Here is a 22304-nt window from a genome sequence, read left to right as displayed (position 1 = left end):
CTTGTTTTCCAAATAAGCTGTACAGTTTTCCCAACCGTATATGAGAGTATTTGTTTCCCCGTATTTATCCCTCTTCCCTATATTATCAATTTTTTGAACTTGCCAATCTGATTATAATTCTAAGGTTTGTTTATCTAATTATGACTGAGGTTAAGCATCTTAACAATCATTTGTTACATTCTTTCCACATAACCATTTAGCTCTTCATTATACCCTGAAAGATATCCATCTTCTCTCCACTAGTTTCAAATGGAAGCTTAAATAACTTTGTTTGAGTCTAAACTCTCCATTTCTAAACTGTCTACTCTTTTACATTTACCTTATTATTTACACGTATCAGTACTAATTTTTGTAAAATGCATAGATTAAGACATCTTAATGTACAATAGGTTAGTGCCTCTTCTTTTTCTCAGAATTTCCCTAGATATTCTTGCTTTATTTTTCAGTGGTAGTGATGGAGTTGTTTCATAAAATAAACATTGAAATATACCTTGTTTAAAAGAGGGGTATTATCACAATAAAACAAGGAAAGCTTTATGCCTAAGTTTGGGTTAGACCTGGAACTGAAAATGGTGTGTAGGAGAACAAAGAGTACCAACAAAGGGAAGAAAATTGAATAAATGTTCCAAATATGAGATACTATTAGAAACCCAGAAGTTCCCTGGAATAAAACATGCACTTGAATGTGGAAAGTTATTAAGTAGCCAGCGAGCTCTGTAGGTCAGCATTCATAACCCCTACTTTTAAAGGCCTTGACAAACAGTGCTAAAGTTCTCACCTTAAACTTAAATTCCTTGGGCTCTTAGTACCTGTAAACATGTACCCAACATTCCTTCCCCTAGCATGCACTTTACGAGTCACAAGGAGCCATTATTAATGCATGTCCTGGTAGGAAGCATAACTTACAGAGAAGCTAGTAAGTTCTGAGAAAGAAGGAAATAAACACAGGCACCAAACCACTATCCTAAGCTGACTGTCCTTTAAATATGTCAAGATTCAGACTTTTCAGTGTCACCTCAGCGATCTCAACGATAGGGATCTTGTGTTTGCCGCTATTCCAGGTAACTATCTCTCTTTCTGGGTTAAGGTTTTCAGAGGTACTCTGAGGTACTCTGAGGACTTGATTTGCTATAGATTTATATGTGAGCAACTTAACTGCTTCTACATTTAAAAGATTTCCTTCAAGCTTTACTAGCATCTTATGATTTCTTGTATTCACTGGTCAGAGGGACAAAACAAAATGTCCAAGGCATTAGTCTTATTTCTCCTTCAATTAGTTCTATTGCTACTGAAATAACGTGATTGCAAATTTAACCTTTGTTTAACTTTGCTATGCTGTAATTTTTTAAATTCAAAATGCTATTGACACAGAACAAAATGCTATGGCTGGATTAATTTAAGACATGTTTACTATTGCCTACAAGCATACTTGATGCTTGACAGTTTTTCACTGCTGACTGATGTAGACAGAACCATTTTAGGATTTATTTCAGTTCCTCTGCTCCAGCGTCCCCTTCTGACTAACACGTGCATCTCTATATCTGTGTGACTTCAATGCAAGGTATCTGAAAGATTTAGATCTAAAGTAAATTATAGCTTTCCTTACCTCTTCATAATAACTGGAAGTTTGACAGCTAATGTGTTGGCAGTGAGGTGCTAATAATTTAATACTGTGTACTATTGCTAGGGTACAACACACAGAAAAAACATGGAAGTGACTTGAAAGTGAAATACTGGTTTTATTTGTTTATCTGTTAAGCTGGATCCCAAACGATTTCATCTACTCATAAATAAACTTTCTTTATGGACAAAATGTGAATGTTCATTTTCCTTTCACTTAGTATGCAAATCTATTTGCAGCATTCTAGCAAAAAAGAATGCAACTCATTTTCTGTGCTTATAAATTGTTCATTACCATGCTCTCTGATGGCCAATTCATGGCTCCATCTGCAACTCCACAAATCTCTTTGCCCAGATAAACTTGGTGGAGTAAATACAAGGTGCTGAAGAAGATGCTTTTGGGATTAAGGGGGGAAAAGACACATCTCACACAGAACTCCCAAGTCTATCACTTTAAATTTTGTAACTTCTTACTTGTACTTTTATTTGCGTGTTATAGTCCAGGAAAATAAATACTTCAACTGACCTCATCAACTAAGTGTTCAGAGCTATACATAAATGACGTTTAAAGACTTTCTCCTTGTACAAGGAAGGAGTCCTGGTTCAAAGGGTAAGCAAGCAAATAGATAATAAGATCTTTAGAAAGAAGTGCCTTTTTCCTTGTGATTTAGTGTATGAGATGTTGTAACCTATGACACTCAGTGCAGATAACTAAGAGCATTATTTTAGAATGCTTATAGCATTGGACTTTTCAAACAAAGCAACAAAGATGATTACTTTTTTTCTCTTCTCTGATAAAGAGAAGACTGTAAATCTCAACTGGAATGTCATGTGATCTTAAATGGACCTTACCCTTAGAGCAGGTTAAAGTCGCCCTTTCATGAATATATATTTAATGCCCATTAATGCTAATAGGCTTGACTTCTGTTTCCATGTATGTACTTGGAACTTGTTTTTTTTTGCGTGAAAATAATACTCACTAATAATGAACCTCTGACCTCTAGCTACAACATGAAAACAAAAAATGCAAAGTGCACAAAAGCTCTTTAGAGCAGCAAAATCTGCATATAGGAAAAACAAAAATTGTCATAAAATCCATTTATATTGGTATGTAGAAATGGAATCTGGTTCACAATATATATCTTCTGCCACTGCTGAGCTTAAGAATCCACCCAGAGATTTTTTTCAATTAAAATTCTGTGTACCAACAATAAACTCTGCTATAGAGCTTTTAATTAAAAAAGCAAACGAAATGATATAAACCCACATTGTCTCTAGGCGCTGCTTGTATTAAAGGATTAGACTGATGAGATGTTTGGATTTTATTGTTCTAAACATGTGTTTCAGTTGGTGCTCTCGGACCTACCATGCGAAGAAGATGAAATGTAAGTAAACAGCGAAAAACTCCATGTTTTTATTTCGCATTTAAAAAATTCAAAGTATAAAAAAGGCTCAAGCCATTAGAAAAAGCCCAGTTGAGTTTCAAATGATCATTATAATCAGAAGAAAAGTAAATGGTTTGTAAATGCAGATGGCTCCATTTTTTTTTCTGAAAACAGGAAAGATAATTTTCATTACGATCAGCTTTGTTAAATAAATAAGAGGCCTAGTTGATTTCTAGATATTTTTGCACACTGAATTTATCTTCCTCAAGGTTTCAAGGGTACTTTAAGTTCATAAAAGAATCATGATGTCATCTATGGCTTCATCCACACTCAAAAATCACAGTGACCAAGGGAGGCAGTTTTCTGTATAACTCAGTTTAAAATACAAGCAAACTGACCAAAATTCTAACCTGTACTGTGTGTCTATTTCAAAGTGCTTGTGATATGAATTATGTGAACAATTGACTCAATTTTTTCACTTTTTGTGCGATAGACTTAATGGTTCTCAGAATTCTATTCAGGAGATGAAGAGAAGGTGCCATTAATAATGATACTGATAATTAATATCTGTAATTCATTGTGATTTAGTATCAGAAAAGCACTTCCACCCAGCACTATCTTCTCCTGCTTGCAGCCCTTACTGTTAGCAGCTGTTTTCAGTTTTCATTGCCTGTTACACTCAAAGCCATGCTCTCTGTATAGCAGGAGGCTATGACTGTATTTCACAGCAGAAATTGGGACCATTCACCTGCTTCTGGTGGATTTTCTTATTGTTAACAATCTGCTTATTAAATTTGTGCTGCTCTTTCAGCTTTTGCATGGCTCTCGATTGCTATTTCTTTACGTTAATTTTGGAACTGCTTTTTCACTCTGTCTTATGCTGTTTGTGATGTAACAGAGTATTTGATTGTTTGCATGCTTATCTGACTCAGGATTTCCTGGCTGCCCTTATCTTATCTCCTCATCTTCTGCCTTTGACCCAGACTAACAAAATAAAGAAGTTCAGAATTGGAAAGGATCTTAAATGTTGAATCTAACTCTAATCAACGTGACAGAAACATACGGTATTAAGAAAGTTTTTATGCTGACTTTAGCGGTAGCTGAGGCTACCGCTCTCCCTTTTAGGTGAAGGGATTGAAACCTAAGAGAAATAGTGAATGAGTAGTAGGGCTTCAACTGGTACTTAGGCATCACATTCTCTGGCTACATCATTTTGCAACTAAGTGTCTGTAATGGTTATCATTATTTAATACAATTGCTTTCGAGTAAAAACAAAAAAAAAATTAACCCTCAAATGAAATGTAAATTGGCAGAAAATAAACACAAAAAAGAGAGTGGCTGGGAATGTAGGGTGGTCGTATAAGGTAAGTAAATGTATTGAAGACGTGCACAATATCTCAAATCTTTTGTTATCGCAAGACAGTGTCAGCGGAATGAATCTGTAAGGAAAGTCATGCTGTTTCCTGAGGGAGTAAAAAGTCCCCTCCAACAAAAATCCTCTTTCTCTAACTATATTTATACAACAGATTTCAGTTTCAAATCACTTCTTTGATCTGAGACATTATCTCCTGTTAAAATACACTACCCAGCCAAGAGACCATATTCATCCATTTACCAGCACTGCTATAAGAGAGTAACACACAAACATGGCAGATTACAGTGAAAAGGACCGTAAAGATGGCCTACTCCAAATGTCTTTTAAAAAGTGAGAAACACAAAAGGACAGTAGCTTGTCCAAAGTTCACATGCAAAATGGACACAGAAAAGGGAGACTTGGATTGGAATGCAAGGGAGCATCAAAGTAAAAACAGGAAACATGGATCGCCTAGGTAGAGGCCATGGTGGAGGAGGTGCTGATTAGCTAGAAATAAAAACATATGTATTAATCAACTTCTATGTTCCAAGAATTGTGCAAAACAATTTGCATATATTTTCCATTAAAACAAACAAACAAACAAACAAAACTGGTCGACCGGGCGCAGTGGCTAACCCTGTAATCCTAGCACTTTGGGATGCCAAAGTGGGTGGATCACCTGAGGTGGGGAGTTCGAGACCAGCCTGGCCAACATGGTGAAACCCCGTCTCTACTGAAAATACAAAAATTAGCCGGGCATGGTGGCACGCACCTGTAATCCCAGCTACTCAAGAGGCTGAGGCAGGAGTATCGCTTGAACCTGGGAGGTGGCGGTTGCAGTGAGCCGAGATCGCACCACTGCACTCCAGCCTGGGTAACAGAGCGAGACTCCGTCTCAAATAACAACAACACTGGTCTATTTTATTATTCCCTATTTAAATTTGTTTTCAACACCAGGGTACGTTTTTCTGATCCAATCCAATTATTTCACTTTTCTAACTGTATTTTTAACATGAACAAAGCATTGCTGTGCTGTCTTTGTATAAAATTTAAATGCTATAAGTAATTTATTTTATGAAATAAAGCATGACAGAGCCCCTCTTATCATACTTCTGACTTAGTCCTCTTCTGATAAATAGCCAAGGACACTGATGTGCATGAATGAACAAAAATAGATTGATTTATGAAATATAAATATGACTATACATATAAAAGATTCTGTAAATTAATTGCATTGATAGATTTTCTAATGATATACCACATCTTGCTTGGCTTGATAAAGTGAAATAGCTTACTCAAGAGTAGGAAAGCAAGTTAAAAGGCAGAGCTTGGACTTGGACCTGGGACAGACTCCTGAGCCCAGAATTTCAACCACAAAGTTATATTGTATATCCAACATTTAATCTATTATACATCTGGTGAAATACCTGAGAGATGCATAGTCCATTCATTCTTTGAGATACTATACAATTTACTACCAGTTTCTGGGTAATATGATTTGTGACTCATCCATCCCTCAAATTACTGTAGCTGAATTGCACTTTGGCCTATGTTGAGGAATGACTTTTTAAAAATAAAAAAAAATTCATGAAATGTGTTACTGAATTTATTCTGAGAATACTATGGAAAACATTGTTCTTATGTTAACAGTGTTCTCTTTATGAGGCCTCATAGCTTGAATTTTTCTCTGGTTTCGATGCCAGGAATAGTTGTACATCTGGTGAGTAATGCTGTTCATTTTGTTAATTTTAGAGGACACTATATAACCAATATTCTCTCTCATTATGCTAGCTGCTAGGAAGCTTAAGTCAGATCTACAGTTCAATTCAAATTTTATATATGGTATTTACTATATTCGGTTTACAAACTGATCTCACTATTGGCCTATTCTCTGTCTGATCCTCACCAGGCTCTCATTTCTTTTTTTTTTTTTTAATTTTCAGTATTTCCTTAAAGCATTTGGAACACGGGATATTGGATTCATTCAGGCAATACTCCACATGGTAATATGAGGTTAGAGCTGGCTATTACTGTTCCCAGTCGCACCACGACATGGTGCTAAGAGACATGGACTCTGCAGACAGAGCATTTGGGTTGAAAACCTACTTCTACCACTTCCAGCTATGCTAACTTGCGCAAGTTACTTAATGGCTCTGTGATTGAGTTTTCTCAGTTGTAAAAGGAGAATTATAATAGTATGACCCTACTGTATAGTGGCGTAAGTTTGAGAGTCCATTATTTCACATGAAGTTACGCATCTGGTTTTAGAAGAGTGTCTGCCCTAGAAAATGCTGAGTGATGTAACAGAGAAACCAATGAAGCAACTCTGCATATTTCTTCCTGAATTTATCAAATTCATAAATGTATAATCTAAGGTCCACAGATTCTCAGCACAGAGAAGAAGAATAAAGATCAACTCATCTAACCATTCGTATTGCGCAGAAATCATCTCCATGACATCAAAGTAACAAAAGGAAATCGTTCTGATAAGGACAGAAATTATCTCCCTCAACAATTAATTCTAGATAATTCTTATTCCAAATGTCTTTCTTACGCATTATAGTCAGCTCTCACTTCCCCCGATGATTAATTTTCTTTTTAGCATAATCGTACCAATTTGACCAATCCCTGAGGAATAATTTCATTTTCAAAAATATAACCTTTCCTATACTGAATATCTTGGAAGTAATATTTGAGTAATTAGAATACTCTTACTTTTTTAGGAACTCAAAAAGTTTCTGTTTAAAACTTGAATTTAAGAGAGAAATGGAAATAATGATTCGAGGAGGGGAGCATATGGAGCCAAAAGACACATGTTCCAGTGTAGTTCTCTGACTACGTAGTGAATTCCCCTCTTCCTTTCTCCACCTTAAGTCTCAGTGGTACACCGTGCAAAATCCTAAAGGTCAATAAATGATCTCAAAGATGCCTGCGATTTGGAACTTACATGATTACTGCACTTCTCCAGCTAACTGCTTCCTAGCCATGTTATTTCTTATCAGAAGCTCCACCAGAGGGTGCACCAGCTCAGAAAAAAAAGTGAAATAAAGTTGGTTTGGAAAATTGTTAGCCCAGGAAGAAAAAAAAATAGAGGGCCTTAAAAATTAGATTTAAGAAACACAATGAGGTGGTTAATATTTAGAATTGAGTTTAACGATAAGTAAAGGGGCTATTTTCAAACAGAAAAAAAGTAAAGGAAGAGGAGGGAGATGAAATAATCCATACTCCTGACCATGAGCTTAGATGTCACAATTCAAAAAAGAAAAACAAAACAAAACAAAAAAAAGCTTTTTTAATTGTGTCAGGACACCAAGAGAATTTCCCCACATCTGTCTCTTAAAAAATGTATATTTTTAAGGTTTTAATTTTTTAATATAATATTTTAAAGTTCTTTTTACTACAAAGTGATTCATGTACATTACAATAATTCAAACAATATGAAAGGGATAGAGTTTTTCATAATGCCATCTTCAAGAGAAGTGGGCACTTCAGTAGTCTGGTGTAAATTTATGTCTGGTAGTAATTTTGGTGAAATCATTGTACTTGTAGAAAATAATATATACAAAGTAAGATTGAAGTCTCTATACTATTTTATGTAGCAAGACTTATTTATAAACATGTTTACATTATTTTTGATGATTGAATAATATTCCCTTGTAAGTATGTCCCATTAATTATTTTTCACATCTTTTATTCATGGCCATTTGTCTTAGGGTGCTTTTCAAAGTCACACTTCAGTTGCCATTTTTTTTTTCCAGCCATACCTGTGAATTTTGCTAAACACTCTGGGCGCTCAAAAGAACAAAGAGCAAATAAACAGAAAACAGACAAAAGAAAAAGACGCAGAGATTTATATGTGGAGGGGAATGAAATCATCTGTAGGCTGGGTGATTGGTTTTTGTCTTAAATGTTTGTGATAAAATTTTTAAATTGACACTTCACATATGTTAAAAGTCATTTCTGACTGGTATGATGATGGGATGACACACTGCCTCTTCAGGGAAGCTAGACGCAATAAATTAACTGACATTTATGAATGTCTTCAAACTGCAATGAACTGAGTTATTTTAACAATGGCTGAAGAAGATATGATTAAGTATAGTGTCTTCTCAGAAGTGTATCTGACTGTGAATAACAGATTTCCACTGTTCAAGCTCAGTTCAGAATACCTTAAAAGTAGCTTGTATATTGAGGTATGAAAAAAGTCCATCAGCCCACATACATTTAGTGTGCCATGTTAGGCATAGTGAGGGACTCTACACCTACGGAGTTATACCTCCCAAAAATCACTCTGTGAACTTTGTCTGTCTGCGATCTTTTAAAACTTGTCTCAAGAAAGATTGAATTGTGGCTAGACACACACAGGAGGGTCAACTTCCTGACTGAAGGAGTCAACTTCTAACTCCTTGGTAAATGGTAGGTATGGCCACGTTCATTCATTTTCCTCCTAGCCTAATTTCTTTCCTCACCAATTGTATAACAAGAGGGCAAACAGTTGTCCAATGACTCCTATTCTCTACCAAGATATTCTTCCCTGGAGAATTTGAGTTTTACATGACTGTAGGTCTCTAGATGAACAGAATATAGCTATAATGGTTATCTACCTAATACCAAACACCTACGATTTGTTGTCCCTGAAGAGTTAGTCACTGCCTTCTCAATGCTTAACAGTATTTGTAACTCTAGAATCAAACCCATTATAATGCATTTATCTGTTTATGTATCAGTCTGATAATTTCACATTTACTTGTATTCTCAGTGCCTTGAATTGAGTGGGCATAAACATTTGCATAATTGTGCTTGGTGCGGGACGGTATGGGCTGGTATGGGAATATGTCAGTGATTGTTCTGGAGAAACAAGTGTGATCAGTACCAATTTTATTGGGTGAAAGAAACAGGCTTTGGCTATCCTGAGTTCCAGGACTAACGCTCTCCCTTTATCACCAGGTGTGTAAGTTATAATGACCAACACCCTGATGGCTGGTATATCTGGTAAGGATATCTTCCATTTGTTTTATATGACAGTTGGTGGTATACACACTCTTTGTCCTAAATAATTTGAGATGGTACATGAAATCATACAGCTTAAAGAAAGATTAGCCGTCATGCAAATGAATATAGAAACATCACTTTCAGATTGTTGGCCAATGTGTACTTAAACACTTCTTGTGACAAAGGGACTCACTATTATAAAAAATAAGTTTATTCTAGAGTTGAAAATCTTTAACAGCAAAATAATTGTTATTTGTCTTGAAATCTCCCTAAATGACCCTCCACTGATATCAGTTCTGGCCTTAAAAGGCATTCCAAATGACCACTGTCTCTTCTATGAGATAATCCTTCAGATTTTTTTTTTCTCTGAGACACAGTTTTGCTCTGTCGCCAGGCTGCAGTGCAGTGGCGCCATCTTGGCTCAATGCAAGCTCCGCCTCCCAGGTTCCCGCCATTCTCCAGCCTCAGCCTCCGGAGTAGCTGGGATTACAGGCGCCCGCCATCACGCCCGGCTAATTTTTTGTATTTTTTAGTAGAGACGGGGTTTCACCGTGTTAGCCAGGATGTTCTCGATCTCCTGACCTCGTGATCCGCCCGCCTAGGCCTCCCAAAGTGCTGGGATTACAGGCTTGAGCCACCGCGCCCCGCCCCTCTGCCTACTTTTGAATTCCTATCCCCAATATCTAAAGTGTGTGTAGTTGCTTAAATACTAACTGAATGGATGGATGGATGAATGGATGGATGGATGTCTGAAAGGAAGAATGGATGAATGAATTAAGACTCTGCCTTTTAGAATAACCCTCCAATTTCTAAGGAGACAATGATTATTACCACCTGGAAAGATCAACCCTTTCTGAGGCCAAAGAATATTTTCAGTTCAGTGGAAATGTATGGGTGGTGGTAGGAAATTGCGTAAGGAATTCAGTGTCCCACATTGCTTGCGGCCAGTCTAGCTGAGTCTTCACCCCACTTCTAGGTAGTGATGGAAGCTCTTAACTTCCCTGCATACTCTACCTCATTCTTTTCTCGGTTACTTTTGGAGTCAGGATCCTCCTGCTGCTGGTTTTGGTGGCAGCTCTTCTCTGTGGAGCCGTGGTCCTCTGCCTCCAGTGCTGGCTGAGGAGACCCCGAATTGATTCTCACAGGCGCACCATGGCAGTTTTTGCTGTTGGAGACTTGGACTCTATTTATGGTGAGTTGTCTGCACGCTTCTGGACTCTTTTTTGATACTTTGTGGTTTTGCGGTTAATTGAAAAACTGTTCTCCCAAAAGCAGATCTGGGAACTTAGAAAAAGATGTGGCTTATTGGAGACACCAAGGCCCGCATTGAGGAGAGTTTAAGGGAGAAAATTTCATAAGAAAGACAATCCCAGAAGAAAGAAAATGTGTCTTGGGAACTGACCCACAGTTAAGTATAAGGAAAGCAACTAAATATTTTGTTGTTCAATAAGCAGAAGAGAAGAAGTATGCAGGGCTGGGCAGTCCAGGTGAATGGTAGGGTTTAGGGTACTGCAAAGCATCTCTGAGCTTTTATTATCAACCTATCTTAACTTGTATTTATAATTTCATTTACTGAGCTTTCTATGCTTTACTGAACTCATCAGAAGTAACATTGAACGACACTTTCCAGATTGTCTGCGGTCAATGCAGAATCTGAAATTCCATGGAATAGTCAGGGGAATGTCAATTTTCATGCCCTTTCATCTCAGCGTCCTGATCCTGTCAGCTCCCAACCCCCCCTCCCAAAACCATGCCCTTCCCTTCATTTTCCAGTTTGCATAAGGAAGTAAAGAACAGAGGAAATTCAGGGCTTAGAGTTATTTGCAGCTGCCAGCCTTAGCTGTGAGTAGAAAAAAACAACTTACTGATTTCTGGGAAGCCATAATTGATAGCTATTTCTTCATCTTAAGTATTGGCTCAAGCAGGGACTGTTGTGAGACTTTATTCTAAGTTACTGCATTACACACTACAGTTACCTCGGGAGCGCTTAACAGAGATAATAGCTAAAGCCGTCTTTCAGAAACTGGGCCACCGTGAAATTTGCAATAGATGGAGCAGGGTGTGCCCTGGGGAAAACTAACAGCAAGATGAAAAGTGGGGTAAAAATAAAAATTTGTTAACATCAAACTTAGTTTTCTAACATAATGATTATATTCACCTCCAGCTTTTTTTTTTTTTCCTTCAAAGGTTATTACTTAACAGAGGCAATGCATTATCAGTTAGGAAAATGGTTCTTTTAGGAAGGATAATTAAAGTCTTCAAAACAATAGTTCTTCCTCCTAAAATCAAAAGCACCTTCCACAGGGCATAGAGGGAAACAGGGTTATTGATATTTTAACAAAATATGTTAGTCAAAGGAGTCAACATGCTAACATTGGACTATTTTTCTTTATTTACCTCGAGGTATTTAATAAGTAAATGCAATTATGCTTCTTTTATCTGAACTTAAGTTTCTAAAAAGAAAAATGCAGCCTAGTATTTTCAGCTCTTCTCTCACTTCGAGAAAGACCTTTTCCTCGACTGTCTTGAATCTTAAAAGAATTTTGATTTTAATTTTAAGTATATCATTAAGCTAGACAGTTATACTGTTAAAAATTTTTAAAGCAGTTTATGTGACATGGTTATACTCTTCTTTATCTAGTGTTTTTATATTTCTTGCATGGCAGGTTCCATATGTGCTCTTGAACTTGACTGAACGTCATGAGTGTGAAGGAAGGGTCAAGGCTGATGTACTGCTTTAGCAATCTGGGTGTGCTAGCACTGAGTGATGGGCAATAGACTCACATTCCCTGTGTTACTCTGAAATCATTCAGAACAGGCAAAAAAAAAAGCCCTTGGGGATAAATTGCTTCATTATTATTATTATACTTTAAGTTTTAGGGTACATGTGCACAATGTGCATGTTAGTTACATATGTATACATGTGCCATACTGGTGTGCTGCACCCATTAACTCGTCATCTAGCATTAGGTATATCTCCTAATGCTATCCCTCCCCCCTCCCCCCACCCCACAACAGTCCCCAGAGTGTGATGTTCCCCTTCCTGTGTCCATGTGTTCTCATTGTTCAATTCCCACCTATGAGTGAGAACACACGGTGTTTGGTTTTTGTCCTTGCGATAGTTTACTGAGAATGATGATTTCCAATTTCATCCATGTCCCTACAAAGGACATGAACTCATCATTTTTTATGGCTGCATAGTATTCCATGGTGTATATGTGCCACATTTTCTTAATCCAGTCTATCATTATTGGACATTTGGGTTGGTTCTAAGTCTTTGCTATTGTGAATAGTGCCGCAATAAACATACGTGTGCATGTGTCTTTATAGCAGCATGATTTATAGTCCTTTGGGTATACACCCAGTAATGGGATGGCTGGGTCAAATGGTATTTCTAGTTCTAGATCCCTGAGGAATCGCCACACTGACTTCCACAATGGTTGAACTAGTTTACAGTCCCACCAACAGTGTAAAAGTGTTCCTATTTCTCCACATCCTCTCCAGCACCTGTTGTTTCCTGACTTTTTAATGATCGCCGTTCTAACTGGTGTGAGATGGTATCTCATTGTGGTTTATATGGTCACAATTTGTTTTACGTCTGTCAAATGCTAAGCAGTAATTTGCGGATTTTCAGATATTATCTCTAATTCCTAAATATCAACTTGGAAAAGTGACTGTTATTTATCTTAGAGGATGTTATGTACTTCTCTCACTCTCAAAGGGACACATACATGCATAGATGTTTACTGCACGTCAACTAATCGAGTTTAAATTTTAAACTGTCCAGAATTGGGGCTAGGGAACCAGTGAAAATATGGGCTGGTCACTCACAGCCCAGCCCATCCCTGGACACTAAGTAGAGCCTCACTATTTGAACACCTAGACTTTTCTATAGAGCAGCTTTTCAGTAGCAGGGCTTATGCTCCAGGATCTTCATGCCCATCCTCACTCTATTCTTGCACCCCAATTCCACTGGTTTAACTTCTGGATCTTATTTTGCTGAAGAAACATTTAAACTCTTCCATCCTGAGTTGCACTGCAAATCTCTCTACTATTGATTCCCATTAGTTACTCTGTCCTATTTATCTTTTGTGTGTGTGTGTGCCTATGCTGAATTCATTGTTAGGTTGTTCCACCCACTGCCCATGTTCCATCTTGTCCCAGGGATGCTCAGGATGGCAGGACAGGCAGGGAACAGCCATTCATACAGTCTTTGATGTGGATAAGATGCCCAGAGCTGTGCTTTTTGGCATTTCTGTTTCTCTTCTCCAAAACAAAATACAAAAGAGTAATTTAGGAAGTGGTGATCTCCCATCTCTAGTGACTTCTTACCTAGTAATTTCTGGAAGCAAATTTCAGGCAGTCAATATTTTAAGACAATTTGAAACCTGGACCCATGCTAGATTTACATTCCTCACTGGATCTTCATGATACCTTCACTTCTCCATACAAATCATTCTTCCTACCTAATATTTCTATAAAAAGAAGCTGCTCTCCAAAAGGGAAGTTAAAGAACCACTTGCTTTTGTGGCTACAGAAGGAGGTGAGGGTCAAAACCACAGCATCTACCTCCACAGCTCCCACAGAGTATGTGCTCACAGCGGAGAACTGAGTCCAGCTGCCACAGGATTCATACGCCCACACCAAGGTTATGGGACTGTGCTTCTGAATTTCCCTCACAGTCCCTGTTCAGAAGAGAAAGAGAAAAATGAGAAATCTCTGGAATGACACTGGTGACATGTTAGAATACAAAATAAGGTTTCTGGACTCCCTGCCATTTCTTGAGCACAAAGGAGAAGATGGGATGTTCCCCACTGAATACAGAATGTGGGAAATGGGTCATTTATTTGAAACATTTTAATGGAGAGACTAGATTTGATATATTAACCTTGGGTTCCTCCCAGAACTTAATTTTTTAAATTTTTACCAAAACTTATTCTACTTAATTATCACCATTTATTGAATATATTAATTGAAATAGCTCGGCTCTTCTGACGTGTAGGGCAAAGGTTTGACTCTCAGGATCTCCCGGAAGCTGCCCTCAGCTGAGCAGAACTCAGAGGAAACTTCTGACTGAGAAACTGAGGTGGACAAATTGTGCTAATGTTAAAATACATAAAACAGAGAATTTCTTTCCATCAGAACTACTGACACTATTACATGGTGCAGGTTGCCAGTTATTCTGATTAGAAATACTAAACAGAAAAAAGAAAACCCTTGGCTTGGATCCTTATAAAGGTATGTAAGGAGGGTGTTGCCAGCACAGCCCATCCCAATGTCTGGTGGAATTTCCTGTCTGGGAGAGGTCCGTGGGTTCTCACCCAAACACCACAGACCACAGTAGTGTTTCGCGGGCTAATGTTCCTGTCTTTTCACAGTACTCTGCTGATTCAGTCTTTAGATAACTGGTCTTCCTTCCTCTTCATAGGATCTATACCCCTGAAGTGTGGATCCTAAACTGAGGGGCTTCTCGAAAGTCTTTGGATTCTGTAGAAGAGACCCTGGCACTTATTGTGCGCTCAAAGATCGCTCTCCATGTCCACAATATGTTAGGAAGATCTTTACCTTTCAGAAAGGGAAAAATATTCCCTCTGATGCCCCCTGTTGTGGGTTGAACTGTGTCCCACCCAATTTCATATGTTCAAATTCTAACCCCAGTATCTCAGAATATGACTATATTTGAAGATAGGGCCTTTAAAAAGACAAAGGCAATGAAATTAAAATGAGGTAATTGGGATGAACCTTAATTCAATATGACCAGCATTCTTATAAGAAGATATTAGCACACAGACAGATAGGCACAAAGTAAAGACCATGTAGAGACACAAGGAGAAGGGTGGCCATCTGCAATCCAAGGAGAGAGGCCTCAGAAGAAACCTACCCTGCCGAAACCTTGGTCGTGGATGTCTAGACTCCACAATCGTGAGAAAATAAATTTATGTTATTTAAGTGATCCAGTCTGTGGTACTTTGTTATGACAGCCCTAGCAAACTAATACAACTCCTCTCTTGGGGAGTGAGGAGGAAGAAGAGGGGCTGTCAGAGAAAGAAGAAGAGGAGAAGATCAGAAGAAAGTCAAGAAGGCAGAGAAGGAGAAGATGCAGAGCAAGACGAAGAAGAGAAGAAACACTTTAAAATCAGAGATATTTTAAGGACTAAAATTTAAACCTACTTATTTTATACAGATTCTAAATTCTTCTTTTTTTCTTCAGCCCCACTTCCTCTTCCTGGTCCCAGCTCCAGAATCTCCTCCTCTTTCTTCTCCCTTTACTATGTTCCCCTGAACTTCACTCATCTTCTGGATCCGGTTCTCCTTCACCATCTCTGCTACAACCCAGAGAGCGTCCACTCAATGACCTCATGTCTTCTCAAATGGCATCATCCATGCCGTAGCTTCTGAGACCTTCTTAGTTCCTTCTCTAAATCATCAAAGATTAATAATTCTAGTATTATGTGGGTATGTTTTGTTCAGTATCTGTGTTGAGGTAATTTTTTTTCATTCGTTTTGATGTTTTCTTTTCTTAGTGTATTAGTCCATTTTCATGCTGCTGATAAAGACATAACTGAAACTGAGCAATTTACAAAATAAATAGGTTTAATTGGACTTACAGTTCCATGTGGCTGGGGAAGCCTCACTATCACGGTAGAAAGCAAGGAGGAGCAAGTCACATCTTAGGTGGATGGCAGCAGGCAAAGAGAGAGTAAGGAAGATGCAAAAGTGGAAATCCCTGATAAAACCATTAGATCTTATGAGACCTATTCACTACCACAAGAACAATATGGGGGAAACCACCCACCACTCAATTGTCTTCCATCAGATCCCTCCCACAACACATGGGAATTATGGGAGTACAGGTCAAGATGAGATTTGGGTGGGGACACAGTCAAATCATATCAGAATATCTCCTAAGTGATAATACAACTGAAAACACAGAAGACTTCCTGTGTTAGTCCATTCTCACATTACTATAAATAAATACCAGACTGGGTAATTTATGAAAAAAAAGTTTAAATTGGCTCATGGTTCTGCAGGCTGTACAGGAAGCATGATGCTGACATCCGCTTGGCTTCTGGGGAGGCCTCAGGGAACTTAAATCATGGCAGAAGGCAAAGAGGGAGCAAGCACTTCACATGGCTGGGCCAGGAGGAAGAGAGTGGGAGGCGGGAGGTGTTACACACTTTTAAACAATCAGATCTCATGAGAACTCACTATCATGAGAACAGCACCAAGGGTATGGTGCTAAGTCATTCATAAGAAGCCATTCCCATGATCCAGTCAACTCCCACCAGGCCCCATCTTCAACACTGGGGATTACAATTCAACACTGGTTTTGGGTGGGGACACAGATCCAAATCATATCAATCTGCAAAACCAGTTTTCTCCCCCCTCTCAAATGTGGAAATGGGAAGTGAAAACACGCATTGAGCCACAGACAGTGATCTTTTCAAAGGAATGTATGCAAATTTTTAGTAAAGATTGAGAAAAAAGAAGAGAAAAATCCTCAAAATCTTCACATGACCATCTGTATCCCAAATCTCTATTGTTTGTGGTCATCGCTCAGCAGTTCATAAATCCAAGGACTATAATTATGATAGGGTAAAATAAATATTAAAAATAGTTTTTTTTAAAAAAGATAAGGATTTTGGTTTTGTTGATTAGGTTAATTGTTTTGTTTTATTTTTTAAATTTGTATATTAAAAGTAGGCAATGTCAAAGGAATTTTGGAGTTTATTAAAAATGAAAGGTTGTTTTTATTTTAATTTACTAAAAATAAGGATGACAATAAGGTTTTATTAAAAATAAAGTTGTGATGCTGAATAAAAGCCCATCTTAATGAGGAAGCAAGATATTTAAAGATAATTAATGGAAAATGGAGTTTTGGAGGTGAGAAAAGGACAAATAGAGCTTGAGGCAGAAAAACAATTGACTAGGCATTAGAAAAGAGAGAACTTGAGATCATAGGAGAGGGACCCCCACAATTGTTTGTCCATGTTTTTAATAAAACATAATCAATTACATAACATTTAAATAAGGGTCCCTTTGCCTTTATGCCATGAAGTGTGTGGATTGGAGCTGGGTTCCCTCAGGCTTGACAAGGCTTCCTAATGAGGTTCCCTGCCTTTCCTGAGCTGATCGCAAGATGAAGCCCGAGGTGACACCCCTCCTAGGGACACTCATCTTGGCTTAGCTTCTCCCTGGGGCTGATCGCTTGATAATGCTGCCCTTCAACTATACAATCTCTCTGATCCCATTTCTTCTGCAGTTTCAGGGATGATCTTCCCTCTTTCTTATTTCTGGGAAAATAGAAATACTGGCATTCCAGCAGTGATTATATATGAGTGCTCTGAGCTGGGGAGAAATAGGAGGGCTGCAGAGAGGTGAACAAGAAGCAGGGTCTTACGGGCTCTGCTCTCTTCTCCCTCCAGTCTCCCAGGATTCTTTTATTTTATGGTTTTTCAGAAATGCCATTTCCCTATGTTTCATGTTCTAAGTGTAAATATTCTGTGACTTATTTTCAGTAATAAAAAAGGAAGTATTTCATTCACAGATTTTCATGGAAAGACATGATAACAGTAATGACTCATTCATTGAGCATTTCCCAGGAGCCATGCTCTGTGCTAACACTTGACATCCTTAATCTCATTTATTCTTCCTTACCACTCTATGAAGGTTCACTATCATTCTGACCACTCTACAAATGAGGGAACAAAGGCACTTAGAGATTAAGCAACATAGTAAGTAGATGGCAGAACTGTGACTCAAATTCAGTCCTTCTGGCCACTCCCATAGAAGAGAAAGGAATGAGGTAAAGGAAAGAGAAGAAACAGGTAGAAACAACATGTAGAAAGAGGTGAAGTCTATTTGAGTGATTCTGAAAAACATAGGAAATCTCAACTCTGGCTATAAAAACTAAGCAGTAAGTGTATTGGTTTTACAAAATTAAACAGTAAACTCTGATATCTTAGAGAGCAGTTCTGTAAAAACTATAGGATTTTTGCTGGCATTTTAAATTCAGTTCTCTCAGCTTCTTAATTTGTCAAAAGATAAAAATGCCTGTCCTCCCCAGCATCCAATCACTTGATATTATATGTAAACATGCTTTGAAAAAAATTGAAAACTGATATAACACATATTTGGTTTTCAAAACTTCCTGAACACATTGGCTTAATTATGTTTACCAAATGCCTTGTGGTTTTAATAACAAGTTTAAGATCAACAGCAAAATTTGTAGGAAGAAGATAATGAGTTTTCTACGAAAGCAACTGTGAAGACTCTATTACTGGGAGCACAATATAGACAGTGGCAATCGTACAAATAAATTGGAGCTAGTACAAATAATAGATGTGTCAAGTCAGTTTGGTTGACCATTTCTAGGCAGAAAGATAGTTACCTTTGACTTTGTACTGAATACACTAGGCGCAGTTCACCAAGAAAATAGCCATCATTCATTACAAGTATTCACAATGGAGGAAATTCCTAGGGTAACTGTATTTTACCAATGTTAACTCTGATTGATCAAGTCCCACAGACTTATCTGACATCAACCCAAACTTATAAACTGCAAAGGGCTCTAACTCCATGATACTTTTCATTTAATAACTTCTATATTATAATTAATAATAATAATGTTTAAATCATTATTTAACTATGAAAAGAGGATGGATTGAAAAATAATATTGTAAATAAAAGAAGATGCATGCATGTTCCTATCATTAGTACAGTTCTTGACATATTGTAATAATAATAGTAAACCTTGATGCATAATTCCTGTGCCAGGCTTTGTTTTAAGTACTTTATGCTCATTTAGCCTTGCTTTTATAGAGGTAGACACGAGTATTATACCCTTATTGCCTAAGAGAAAACTGAGGCAAATAAATATTATGTAATAGCCCAAAAGTAGACTATTTAATTAAATAGATAACTCTAAGAAAAGTGCTAAACCAGCAGGTGAGACATATATACTAAACACAGCTCCACCCTTTACATACTTGACTTATTAGTCTTTGCTCTGGTACCAGTGAGATAAGAAATAAGACAAACACAACTGTATGAAAATCCATTATTCTAAATTAACATTATCTGCTTCAAAGTAATCATTTTGAGTAATCTCCGTATGGATCCTAGTGAAGCAACTAATGCCTAATATGCAACTAGTCTTTGAATTCTTTTGATCATTGTGGCATATTCTTTGGAATATTCCTAATGGCGTCAAATCTTACTCCTTTAAGGAAGGTCAGCAAACTTTTTCCATTAAAGGCAGATATAAAATATTTTTGGCTTTGCAAAATATATGGTCTAGGTGGGGACTACTCACCTCTGCCATGGTAGTGCAACAGCAGCCATAGACAATATGTAAATGTATAAATAAGATTGTGTTTCATAAATTCAATACACAAAAACAGAGGCCCGATTTAGTTCACAGGACTAGTTTCTTTTTAAAGATGAATTTTTGATGGTTGCTATTGTTTTGGCAGAAAGCAATCAAAATCATTCAAAGGTAGGTAAAGATCCAGGTGAATACATATTCGTTATATATAAGCATTTATACATATATATATAACCATCTTTATATATATAGTCATATATTAATATAAAGATGGTTATAAAATAGCACTATTTTTTTTTGTGTTACCCAAACACAGTCTTTCAAGGAAATACTAACAGACAATTTCCAAAAGAGCCATTAGAGTAAGTGCATAGTCTTTCAAGGTTACCAGTTAGTGGAAGAAAAGGCCAGTTCGTAATAGTTAATGGCCTATATTATGCCTAATCTAGAAGTCAAGAACTTTGATTTCCAAGTTTTTTTTAAATTTTAGAATATATTCTCTTTATTGTGTGTGTATACTTTAAATGCATGCTTTCATCACTGAGCTTAACATTTTTACTCTTTACTAAAGAGAAATAATTATTTATATTAGTTGAAGTTTGCAACCATACATGTAAAATAATACAATTTAGAAAGTGATATTTTAATTTTTCTAATGCAATTTACATTTCCCATGTTGGCAGCATTAGCTGAAATGCCATTAGTGTTGAGGAATCCTGTTCTGTGATCTACAAAAGAGGATATTCCTTCTAGTTTCAGCTGCTAAATTGTAAATGCTTCTTGATGGGTTAGACAATGATGATTTCATCAGTTCAGGCAAGCAATTTTTTTTTTCCCTGTGGTGACTAAACCTTCACTGCAAAGAGCAAGATAGTTGTAATTTTTTTCTCATAGACACAAATAATTTTCTGTTGCTTCAGTGATCCAAGCAATGCCAGATTTTATTGGGCAGTTCATGTACTTATGTTTTATGCTCACTAGAAAGATTACAAGTCTTCATCTTTCTCTTTCCAGGGACAGAAGCAGCTGTGAGTCCAACTGTTGGAATTCACCTTCAAACTCAAACCCCTGACCTATATCCTGTTCCTGCTCCTTGTTTTGGCCCTTTAGGCTCCCCACCTCCATATGAAGAAATTCTAAAAACAACCTGATTTTAGGTGTGGATTATCAATTTAAAGTATTAACGACATCTGTAATTCCAAAACATCAAATTTAGGAATAGATATTTCAGTTGTTGGAAATGTCCAGAGATCTATTCATATAGTCTGAGGAAGGACAATTCGACAAAAGAATGGATGTTGGAAAAAATTTTGGTCATGGAGATGTTTAAATAGTAAAGTAGCAGGCTTTTGATGTGTAACTGCTGTATCATACTTTTATGCTACACAACCAAATTAATGCTTCTCCACTAGTACCCAAACAGGCAACAATTAGGTGCTGGAAGTAGTTTCCATCACATTTAGGACTCCACTGCAGTATACAGCACACCATTTTCTGCTTTAAACTCTTTCCTAGCATGGGGTCCATATAAATTATTATAATTTAACAACAGCCCAAGCCTAGAATCCAACATGTCCAGAACCAGAACCAGAAGATAGTATTTGAATGAAGGTGAGGGGAGAGAGTAGGAAAAAGAAAAGTTTGGAGTTGAAGGGTAAGGGATAAATGAAGAGGAAAAGGAAAAGATTACAAGTCTCAGTCCAAGAGGTTTTATGCCCCAACCTAAAGAGGAAGAAATTGTAGATAGAAGGTGAAGGAGATTGCTGAAGATATGGAGCACATATAATGCCAACAGGGGGAGAAAAGAAAAGTTCCCCTTTTACAGGAATGAATGTGGCCTCCATAGTCCATAGTGTTTCTCTGGAGCCTCAGGGCTTTGCATTTATTGCAGCATCATGCTAAGAACCTTCGGCATAGGTATCTGTTCTCATGAGGACTGCAGAAGTAGCAATGAGACATCTTCAAGTGGCATCTTGGCAGTGGCCATCAGCAGGGGGACAGAAAAAAACATCCATCACAGATGACATATGATCTTCAGCTGACAAATTTGTTGAACAAAACAATAAACATCAATAGATATCTAAAATTTAGCTTGACCAAACGTATTTCCTAATCTTCTTTTTCCAAATCTGTTTTATCCAAACCTTCCCCATCTCAGTTAACTGCAACTGTTGCTCAGGCCAAAAAATACTTGGAGCCATAGAAGCTAGGGTAATCCTTTTTAATAAACTAGTTTTAGAGCAGTTTTAGGTCCACAGGAATATTGAGCAGAAGGTAGAGAGATTTATTGTATACACCCTGCTTTGACACTTACATAACCTCCCCCATTACCAACATTTCTCACCAGAGTGATACACTTCTTACAATTGATGTGCCTATACTGACATCATGATCATCCAAAGTCCATAGTTTATATTATGATTTACTCTTGGTGTTGTACATTCTGTAGGTCTGACAAATTTAGAATGACATGTACCTACCATTATAGTGTCACACAAAGTAATTTCAACGCCTCTGAAAGTCCTCTGTGCTCTGCCTATCTATCCATTCTTCCCTCCCTTCTAAATCCAAACAACCATTGATCTTTTTATTTTCTCCACAGCTTTGCATTTTTAGAATGCCCTAT

The 22304-nt window shown here is 37.4% G+C and overlaps 1 protein-coding gene across 1 annotated transcript; it reads left to right on the top strand.

Moving 5' to 3' along the window:
* The first annotated feature begins 894 nt into the window (after nucleotides 1–894).
* TMEM207 (transmembrane protein 207) lies at nucleotides 895–21764 on the top strand. Its single transcript, XM_003824968.5, has 5 exons — nucleotides 895–1061; nucleotides 2968–3005; nucleotides 9307–9351; nucleotides 10398–10543; nucleotides 20693–21764. The coding sequence occupies exons 1-5, from the start codon at nucleotides 987–989 to the stop codon at nucleotides 20827–20829; spliced, it is 441 nt and encodes a 146-aa protein (XP_003825016.2). The 5' UTR covers nucleotides 895–986; the 3' UTR covers nucleotides 20830–21764.
* The last annotated feature ends 540 nt before the right edge of the window (nucleotides 21765–22304 follow it).

This window comes from Pan paniscus, chromosome 2 (genome assembly GCF_029289425.2).
Source record: "Pan paniscus chromosome 2, NHGRI_mPanPan1-v2.0_pri, whole genome shotgun sequence".
Lineage (NCBI taxonomy): Eukaryota > Metazoa > Chordata > Mammalia > Primates > Hominidae > Pan > Pan paniscus.
The sequence above is the reverse complement of the archived record's forward strand: the minus strand, read 5'-3'. Positions and strand labels throughout refer to the sequence as shown.